Genomic DNA, 10,459 nt, shown 5'->3' with positions numbered 1-10,459 from the left:
AATTCTCCAGCGGAACGCACCAAACGAGGATGGTGCCACCTGCTGGCCGGAGGAACACAATCCTCCTCTACTTGATTTCTTGAGACTACACATTTGTTTTTTGGTTCTCTTTTTTTGAGTTTCGCTCTGTCGCCCAGGCTGGAATGCAGCGGCCCGATCTCGGCTCACTGCAAGCTCCGCCTCCCGGGTTCACGCCATTCTCCTGCCTCAGCCTCCCGAGTAGCTGGCATTACAGGCGCCCGCCACCACACCCAGCTAACTTTTTGTATTTTTAGTAGAGACGGGGTTTCACCGTGTTAGCCAGGATGGTCTCGATCTCCTGACCTCGTGATCCGCCCACCTTGGCCTCCCAAATCCCAGCTCACGCTGGGATTACAGGTGTGAGCCACCGCGCGCAGCCTGAGACTACACATTTCATACGGGAATTACCCCCCACCTCCCACCCCAGGCAAAATAACAGAAACCAAGAAATAAAGTTGTCACAAAACAACAACACAAGAAATGTGGGTAACATTTTATGTTTATTTTCAATGCGCGTTTATATTCTTATATTCATTATCCATTTATGACTCACAACAAACTTGTGTAGTTGGTGAATGGGTTCTGGAATTTGTCCAAGGTCACCTAGAAAGGCAGGGGTGGAATCCATTTAACAAAGCGAGTAAATATTTATTGAATGAGCACAATATCTGTGTGTGCCAGGAAATGTGTTAGGCTTCTGAGGATTAGACATGAGTAAATCACAGCCCTACCCTCCAAGGTAATTTAATGGTGAGAAAATGAAAATCAAAAATGTCCATGCAAGACAAATTAAGGTCCCATAAGACGAACAAACAGTTAAAGGGTCTCAGGAAGAAAGAAATCACATTCAAGCAAGGGGCTCAGGAAAGAGGCAAAGAATAATGAAGATTTTGACAGGTGGCAATAGCCTTTCAGGCAGAGGATTATCATAAAGAGTGAGAAAGAAGTCAGGACACTTTAGTGTGGTTTTAGAGAACAAAGAGTACATCTTTTGTAATTTGGCCAGGGGTCCAATACATGTAGCAAAGGAGTTGGAAATGCAATAGGAAGGTAATTTGGTATAACATGGACACAGACTAAGTACCAAGCAGAGGAGCTTGTTCTTGCTTCTATAGGCAGTGAAAGCTAATCAGAACTAATTTTGGAAGATCCCAAGAGTTTGCAGAATGGACTGAAGGAGAAAGCATGGAGGCAGGGAGTCCAAAGAAGGTGACTATGTGCCTAAGCAGTAAGTAAAGAGAGCCCCAACCAGAAGTACCAATGTGGGAAGAGAAAAGAGGTGAAGGCAAAACACATTAGGAACTGTGTTAGGCTTCAGGGGATTACAGATTAGGAAGGAAGGACTGATGAAGCTAAAGAAAAATCAAAGATGAAAAGAACTTAGTACTGAGTCCAGTGTTCTGCACAGCATGATGTTCTGTGATCAAAGCTCTAACTCTGGAAAGCACGAAGAAACTACAGTCCAAAGGACAGCTCTGCAGCCTTAGCTTCGGAGCTAGGAGGACTTGACTCGGTTAGAGCCATGGTTCCACCAGATTCTATCTCTAAAAAGCAGGAAACAGGTGGTTTGAGGCTTCTTCCTTCTCAGCTCCTGAGCAAAAGCTGAGTTCTTGCACAACAGATTTTTAAGGCTTAATTCTTTCTTCAAAAACAAAAAACAAAAACAAAAAAAATCCTGGGCTAGCGCAGTGGCCCATACCTGTAATCCCAGCACTTTGGGAGGCAAGGCAGGTGGATCACTTGAGTCCAGGAGTTTGAGACCACCCTGGGCAACATGGTAAAACCCTTCTCTACTGAAAATACAAAAATCAGCTGAGTGTGATGGCTCATGTTTCTAGTCCCAGCTACTTGGGGAGCTGATGCAGGAAGATCATCTGGGTCTTGAGAGGTTGAGGCTGTAATGAGCTGTGATCATGTATCTGCACTCCAGCCTGGGTGACAGAGAGAGACCCTGTCTCAAAAAGAAGAAAAAAAAATCCCATAGAATGTTTTTTAAGTCCATTCTGTATAAACAGCAACAGGAATGGAAGTGATCAGTGACAGTCTCTCTACTACCACTGCTCTCATACCCCATATACCTGCCTTAGCCCCTAAAAATCCTAGATACTTTACCATCCTCCTCTTCTGAGAACAGGAGCCAGGAACCTCCTTGGTGTTCTAACACTAGTGCTGCCAGAGCTCTGGGATTCCTGGTAAGCAGGCCCCTCACTGCACCTGCCCAAGAGTATCTGGGGTAACAAAGAGGGAAGGAAGAAAGTGAGAGAGGCCAGGGAAATCCATCCTTTTTGGTCTTCGTGTTTGTGGCTCTGGAAATATGATTTTTGAGATACCCAGTTCCTTCATTAGGACAAGAGACTGAGAAGAACAGCAGGGGTGATGTCAAGCAGGTCTTGGTTCCCTGTGCCTGGCCCTATAGATGTTGACATTTTCATCCTCATCCCGCTGAACCAGCTCCAGTTGGAAATGCTGGGGCAGGAGGTGCTGAAAGAAGCTCTCTGTCCCGTGCTCCTCTCTCATCTTGGAGGCCAGATAGATGGTGCCATGGGGCCTGCACAGGTGTTGGAGGGTCCCCAGCAGCAGAGGGAAGGTGGGTTCCAGGTACACGATATCAGCCCCCAGCACCAGGTCATAGTCTCCGGGGAAGACATGATGGTCAATCCCCCAGGACAAGGCACGCACCTGGGCCTGGCCTCCAGCTGGCACATTGGCCTGGACGTTGCCCTGGATCTGTTCTAGGGCCAGGGGCAGGTCAGTGATGGTAACATCCCCCCCTGAGAGAGAGGAAGGAGGAAAAATGCAAGTCAGAGGGACCAACCAAGGGCTCTTGGCTCCTGCCTGGAAGGTCCAGAGACCTCAGAGCATAGAGGACAATGTCTTGACAGCCTGGAGCTCACACTGGCTTTTAGTTGCTTCAACCTCCATTTCACCCACTGCTATTCTTATTACCCTACATTCTACAACATCAACATTCTCTCTGAGCTAATCTTCAACCTCTCTGGCCAACACACAACAATCAGATGTCAGCAGAAGCCTGGGCAGGACTAAGCTGGAGATGGGTTCTGCACCCACCCCCACTGACACAAGCTCGCCTTAAGGGTCTGGAAAACTTCCCAGAAAATGTAACCTCAGCTGAGCCCTAAAGGACAAGTAGGAGTTAGTCAGGTGGAGCTTTCCAAGAAGAGAACAGTGAGTACAAAGGCCTGGGAGTGAGAGAGCGTGGCATATTCAAGAAAGGCTGGATCTTAGAGGATATGGAAGGGGGGAGAAAAGTGTCAAGACATGAGATAAGGGGAAAGTGATTATGACATGCTAAGGAGATTCAGGTTTGATACTGTGGGCAATAGGCTTTAAGGGCAGAAACAGGGGTGAAGGTGGTCAGATTAGCATCTCAGAAATCTTCATTCATGCAGTACATATAATTTGGAGCACCTACTAAGTGCTGGGTGTATAAGGTGAGCAAGACAATAACGCAGCTTTCTTTGTTTCATTCTAGAGGTAGAGACACACTAGGTACTGCATCATAATCATGATGACTATGATAGAAAGAGAAGCAAGAAGTACTAGGAATCCATCCATTCATTCATTCGTATTTATTATGTGCCTATATGCCAAGTACTGAGAACATAATGATGAACCAAGAAGATAAGAATACCCCCTCACAGAGCTTATGGTCCAGTGGCAAGAAACAGATAACAACCACAATAAATAAAATAAAATACACTGTACATCAGATGATAATATATGCCATGGTGAAGCCCCAAGCAGGAAAGGGGGATAAGAATTGCTTGAGGGATGGGGAGAAATGCAAGTTAGAGTGGACCAACCAAGCGTTCTCAGCTCCTACCTGGAAGGTCCAGAGACCTCAGGGCATAGAGGACAAAGTCTTAGCAACCTGAATGTAATTTTAAATTGAGTGGTCAGACCAGCCTGACCAAAATGGTGAAACCCTGTCTCTACTGAAAATACAAAAAATTAGCCAGGTGTGGTGGCGGGTGCCTGTAATCCCAGCTACTTGGGAGGCTGGGGCAGGAGAATCGCTTGAACCTGGGAGGCAGTGGTTGCAGTGAGCAGGGATCACGCCATTGCACTCCAGCCTGGGCGACAAAAGCGAGACTCCGTCTCAAAAAAAAGAATGGCACGTGCTGGCATGCTTTAGGAGGAGCACACTGGCTGCTGTGATGAGAAGAGTACAGGAGGGCAAGGTCAGAAGCTAGGAGACCAGTTAGGAGGTGACGGCAATGACCCAGGTGAGAGATGATGATGGTTTAAAGCAGGGCAGTAGCAATGGCTAAGAAATGGTTAGATCCTGAACATATTTTGAAGGTAGAGTCAACAGGATTTGCCAACAGATTGGATATGAAATATCAGAGAGAGAGAAAAACTTGGGATGGGCCAGGCACGGTGGCTCACACCTGTAATCCCTTTGGATTACACTTTGGGAGGCCAATACGGGATGATTGCTTGAGTCCAGGAGTTTGAGACCAGCCTGGGCAACAGGGCAAAACCTCGTCTCTACAAAAAATACAAAAATTAGCTGGGTGTGGTGGCATATGCCTGTAGTCCCTGCTACTTGGGAGGCTGAGGTGGGAGGATCGCTTGAGCCTTGGGAGGTTGAAAGGTCAGGGCCTTAGTGAGCCATGATAGTGCCACTTTCACTCCAGCCTGGGCAACAGAGTGAGACCCTGTCTCAAAAAAAAAAAAAAAAAAAATGCTCAGGATTCTGGGTGTTTGGCCTGACCAACTAGAAGACCAAATTGCCACTCATTTAGATGAGGAAGGTTGCAGGAGGAGCAATTTGGACAGGAAGATCATGAGTCTGAGCACATTAAGTTTGACATAGACATCTATATCACATCAGACAATCACATGAAGATACTGAGTAGGCACTAGGTTATGCAAGCAAGTCTGGAGATAGAAATGGGATAGTCTTAGAGTCATGATCACCAACAGGGCTTTTTTTTTTTTTTTTCGAGACGGAGTCTCGCTCTTGTTGCCCAGGCTGGAGTGCAGTAGAACAATCTCGGCTCACTGCCGCCTCCGCCTCCACCTCCCAAGTTTAAGCAATTCTCCGACCTCAGTCACGCAAGTAGCTGGGATTACAGGTGCCTGCCACCACGTCCAGCTAATTTTGTATTTTTAGTAGAGATGGGGTTTCACCATGTTGGTCAGGCTAGTCTCGAACTCCTGACCTCAGGCGATCCACCCATCTTAGCCTCCCAAAGTGCTGGGATTACAGGCATGAGCCATCGTGCCCGGCTTCAACAGGGCATTTAAAGGCATGACGTGATGGGCTGCTCAGGAGTGAGGTAAACAAGGAGGGGATCAAAGGACTACCCCTGAGCCCTGGGGCACTCACATTTTCAGTTGTGAAGATGAAAAAGAACCAACAAGAGAGCATGGAAAGGGAGTGCCTGCCAGGTAAGCAGAAACCAGAAGTGTGGTCCCCTAGAAACCAAAGGAATTGTTCCAAGGAGGAGGGAGTGTCAGCATCAAATACAAAGTCAACAAAGGTAGGCTGATAACTGACTCCTGCGTTTCACAACCTGGAGTTGGAAATGAGGCTCATGACTTTAACTTAAACAACTGGATTGAAGGGGGCACAGTGGAGTGAAAATCTGATCAGAATGGTTTAAGGAAAGAATAGGAGGAGAGGAACTAGACACTGAATATTAACCCTTTTGAGGAGTTTTTTTTTTTAAATGGAGCATAGAAATGGAGTGATAGCTGGAGAGAGATGTAGGATCAAGAGTTTTTTTTTTTCTGAAATAGGAGAAATCATATCATATTTATATGTATTTTATATTCCATATATTGCTATATATGGAATGATCCAAAGAAAAGGAAAAACTGAGAATGCAGGAGAAATGGGGGTGGGTGTTACCGGAACAACGTCTCTGAGTAGGCAGAAAGGTTTGGGGTCTTGTGACAAGTGAGGGGCTTGACCTGAGCTAGCATAGTGTGTTCATCCATGGTAACGAGAGAAGGCACTGCACACAGATGCAGATGTGTTACATAAGTAGATGTTGTGATAGGAATATGTGGACATTTTCAGAGAAAACAGAAGCAATCATTAGAGATAGGAAACACCCAGGCATGGTGGCTCACATTTGTAATCCCAGCACTTTGGGAGGCCAAGGCAGGTGGATCACCTGAGGTTAGGAGTCCGTGACCAGCCTGGCCAACATGGTGAAACCCCATCTATACTAAAAATACAAAAATTAGCCAGACATGATGGTGCGTGCCTGTAATCCCAGCTACTTGGGAGGCTCAGACAGGAGAATAGCTTGAACCTGGGAGGCAGAGGTTGCAGTGAACCAAGACTGCACTACTGCATTCCAGCCTGGGCAACAGAGTGAGACTCCATCTCAAAAATTAAAATAAAATAAAGGGATAGGAAGCAAAGTCATCAGGTGTGGCAGATGGCAGAGGAGGCATTTGGAGGTTTGAGGAATAAGAAGGTAAGAAACAGTTGTTCAGGAGAGTGGCAGAAAAAGCGAACAAGAGAATGTACCAGGCTAGCTGGGAAGCACTTAGGACCCATCTAAGGTCAATGGTAACAAAGTTAAAATTAGCCCAGTTAGCACAGTTGTGTATGTACTAGGAGGGTCTGGGTTAGCCTAGGAGTGGGAGTGCCAAGGACGCCTTCCCTTCGAAGTGATGTTTGAGCTGAGGAAGGAGGGATGCATATGCATTAAGCAAATGGTGAAAAGTTTCAGACAGAAAGTAAGCCTGGGTGAAGTCCCCAAGGAAGGGAACATCAGAGTAGGTTTGAGGAACTGATGGACGGGCAACAGGCAGCCCAAGAAAAACAAGAGAGAAAGAGGCACAGAAAGAAGGAGGCAGGACCTTGGAGGCCATGCCATAGATGTTGGTTCTATCTTGAAAGCAACATGAAACCACTGAAAGTTTGGGGCGGGTATACGTGATTACAGTTTTGTTTTTTTTTTTTTTTTTAGACGGAGTCTCGCTCTGTCGCCCAGGCTGGAGTGTGGAGTGCAGTGGCCAGATCTCAGCTCACTGCAAGCTCCGCCCCCCGGGTTTACGCCATTCTCCTGCCTCAGCCTCCCGAGTAGCTGGGACTACAGGCGCCCGCCACCTCGCCCGGCTAGTTTTCTGTATTTTTTAGTAGAGACGGGGTTTCACCGTATTAGCCAGGATGGTCTCGATCTCCTGACCTTGTGATCCGCCTGTCTCGTCCTCCCAAAGTGCTGGGATTACAGGCTTGAGCCACCGCGCCCGGCCTACAGTTTTATGTTGAAAAGATCACTCTGACCCCTGGGTGGAAAAGCAGAGGTCTAGGAGAGGACAAGGAGTCAAAGCAGGAAGACCAGTGTGGCTGTTGTAGTAGTCCAGGCAAGTGATCGTGGTGGTTTGGACTGGGGAGCTGTCAGTGGAGATGGAAAAACATGAGAAGATTTAAGAGATTTTTAGGAGATAAATTGAATAATGGACATGTAGGTGAGAAAGAGGGTTGTGTCAAAAGTGATGTCTAGGTTTCCCACTGGGTGCATGGTGGTTTGATTCACTGACATAGGGAAGTCTGAGGGAGAAATGGGTTTGGTGGGGGAAGGTCACAAGATCTAGTCGGGTATGTCACACTTTCCCAGAAGAAGCTTGAAGACTCTTGTGAAAATTCAGGCAAGAGATGTCAGTGGCCTGAACTAGAGATGATGAAAAGAGGAGCAGACAACTGGGGAAGTATTAAAAGCATATAATCTGGCTCAGTGCAGTGGCTCACACCTGTAATCCCAACACTTTGGGATGCTGAGCACTTGAGGCCAGGAGTTCATGACCAGCCTGGCCAACATGGCGAAACTTCGTCTCTACTAAAAATACAAAAATTAGTGACGCATGGTGGCACATGACTATAATCCCAGCGACTCAGGAGGCTGAGGTAGGAGAATCGCTTGAACCACGAGGCGGATGTTGTGGTGAGCCGAGATCATGGCCCTGCATTGCAGCTTGGGTGGCAGAGTGAGACTCTGCCTCAAAAAGAAAAAAAAAAAGAGAGAGAGAACATTTAACTCATAGGACTGGATGACTGCTGGAATGTGAGGAGAGAAAGTGAGGGACAAGATGACATCCAGCTTTCTGACTTGACAGCTAAATAGGAGGCAAAGAAGGAGAAGCCAGTCTGGGAGCAAGTGAAGCTAGGTATTCCCATCCATACCGCATGCCTTTTCTCCCCATTTTAGCGTAACTGCCTGCATCCACCCATGCTTCATGCAAAAACTGCTGTTGGCACCCTCCACTGTTTCTGAGCCTGCTGTGTTCACACTGTTCACCTCCTCCTCACCTGACAGAGCTTTCCTTGATGGATTCCCAGGGAGTCATGGTAGACATGGACAGAGCATGTCCACAGGCTCCACGCATACCTCACCAGAGTTCTTGTTATATGACATCGTCCTCTGTCTCCCTCACTAGACCATAAGCTCCTTGGGGAGAGAAAATCTGTCTTACTCATTGTACATAGGGGACTTGAAATACATTTTGGTTGAATTAATAGAAGAATGAATGCCTGCCTCTGGAAAGACTTCCCTTTTTTTATTTTTGAGACAGAGTTTCGCTCTTGTTGCCCAGGCTAGAGTACAATTGTGCGATCTCAGCTCACTGCAACCTCCACCTCCCGGGTTCAAGCGATTCTCCTGCCTCAGCCTCCCAAGTAGCTGGGATTACAGGCATATGCCATCACACCCGGCTAATTTTGTATTTTTAGTAGAGACGGGGTTTCACCATGTTGGTCAGGCTGGTCTCAAACTCCTGACCTCAGGTGATCCTCCCACTTTGGCCTCCCAAAGTGCTGGGATTATAGGCATGAGCCACTGCACCTGGCTAGACTTTCCTTAATATGACCTAGTTCTGTCTCTATGAACAAATACATGTTAATTTACATTCCTAGAGAGATGACATTGTAAGAATTTTTAAATGAGTGCTTTCAGTTTGAGGTTTTGTCTGCCCATTAGATTATAATTTGTGAAACTGTTTCCTCTGTAGTTTTTGATTCTTGACAAAAGAGAAGCAAATTTTTCCTTACCTTTTCCTTTTCCAAGTCTGCAGTGTCTAATTCTACCCCCGCTTCCTACAAAACACATCCTAACCCTTGGAAACTCATAAGCTTGTTTCTCTTAGCAATAAAAAACTAAGGAATCTGAAACATATTCATAATAAAGTTATAAAGCACTCACGAAGTTTAATGTCCGCAAGTCTCCCTACAGAGCACCCCCATATGTGCATCTTGACAGAAAACCATCTTCAAAGCCAAGGCGCTTTTAAGTGATAGCATTCTCCATAAAATCACAAAGAGCAACACAAGGCTGGGTGTCGTGGCTCACGCCTGTAATCCCAGGTGCTTCCCAAGGCAGTTGGATCACCTGAGGTCAGGAGTTCGAGACCAGCCTGGCCAACATGGTGAAACTTTGTCTTCTACTAAAAATACAAAAATTAGCCGGGTATAGTAGTGCAAGCCTGTAATCCCAACTACTTGGAAGGCTGAGGCATGAGAATTTCTTGAACCCGGGAGGCGGCAGTTGCAGCGAGTGGGATAGCACCACTGCAGTCCAGTCTGGGCGACAGAGTGAGACTCCGTCTCAAAAAAATAAAAACTAAAAAAAAAGAGCCACACGATAGAAACAACTCCTTCTTATAGGCCTGCCTGAGTTTTATTTCCTGCCCTCCCCAATCACCCACCCTAGGTGCTTTGACAGGCAATTCCAGCTGTCTGGCATACAGAAGTAGGCGCCAAAACAAAAACAAATTTTAAAAAGTTTGTTAAAAAGGAGAGGTTGGACGGGGCCCAAAGTACTCCCCTCTCCCCCAAGGATCCACGAAGTGACCATTTCTCCTCGCCCCTGGGTCCCCACTCTCCCGCCACAAAGCCAGCTCACGCACCCTGCAGCGCTGCCAAGATCCCCACGATGCCTGTCCCCGCACCCAGTTCGATCACCTTCTTGCCTCGGAAATCCACATTTTGACTCTCGAAATAATTGCACAGGCTCAGGGCCTACGGGAGAAAAGAGAGAGAAAGAGACAGTCGTGAGGATGGCTCCTTATGGGAGAGGCAGAGTCCGGGATCTGGACCTCCCACGGACCCTCACCCGGCGTAGCCCACTCCTCACCGCGTCCCACACGCGCGCCGCCACCCCGAGGCGGGACCCAAAGTTCTGCGTGATGGTCAGCACATGCCCACAGAAACAGAATTGGCTTTTCTCCGAGTAAGAGTCCGCAAAGAGCCCGACCTCCCGTGGGAACACCGATTCCGACTCAGATTCGGGATCTGGGCCAGGGTCCGCCATCTGGCCCGCCAAGGGAGTGCCCGGGCACCGCGGCCGGCGCTCAGATCCCGGCTTCGGAGCGGGGTAGAGGCTGGGGGCCGCGAGCCGTCTTGGTGTCCCTGTGGCACGAGCCCCGCCTCCCTGAGTTTGCCCTCCTTCCTCCAGTT

The 10,459-nt window shown here is 47.6% G+C and overlaps 1 protein-coding gene across 1 annotated transcript; it reads right to left on the bottom strand.

Moving 5' to 3' along the window:
- Window positions 1–502: 502 nt before the first annotated feature.
- EEF1AKMT3 (EEF1A lysine methyltransferase 3) lies at window positions 503–10,429 on the bottom strand. Its single transcript, XM_023210647.3, has 3 exons — window positions 10,137–10,429; window positions 9,910–10,021; window positions 503–2,792 (listed from the first exon to the last, which is right to left on the bottom strand). The coding sequence occupies exons 1-3, from the start codon at window positions 10,311–10,313 to the stop codon at window positions 2,401–2,403; spliced, it is 681 nt and encodes a 226-aa protein (XP_023066415.1). The 5' UTR covers window positions 10,314–10,429; the 3' UTR covers window positions 503–2,400.
- Window positions 10,430–10,459: the final 30 nt, after the last annotated feature.

Source organism: Piliocolobus tephrosceles, chromosome 10 (genome assembly GCF_002776525.5).
Source record: "Piliocolobus tephrosceles isolate RC106 chromosome 10, ASM277652v3, whole genome shotgun sequence".
NCBI lineage: Eukaryota > Metazoa > Chordata > Mammalia > Primates > Cercopithecidae > Piliocolobus > Piliocolobus tephrosceles.
The sequence above is the reverse complement of the archived record's forward strand: the minus strand, read 5'-3'. Positions and strand labels throughout refer to the sequence as shown.

Excerpts from the sequence above, each read along its gene's own strand:
- EEF1AKMT3 (XM_023210647.3), bottom strand. The coding sequence starts at position 10,313 with ATGGCGGACCCTGGCCCAGATCCCGAATCTGAGTCGGAATCGGTGTTC. Across the intron at positions 10,022-10,136 it reads CGGCGCGCGTGTGGGACGCG|GCCCTGAGCCTGTGCAATTA; the intron begins GTGAGGAGTGGG and ends TTTCTCCCGTAG. Across the intron at positions 2,793-9,909 it reads GATCTTGGCAGCGCTGCAGG|GGGGGGATGTTACCATCACT; the intron begins GTGCGTGAGCTG and ends CCTCTCTCTCAG.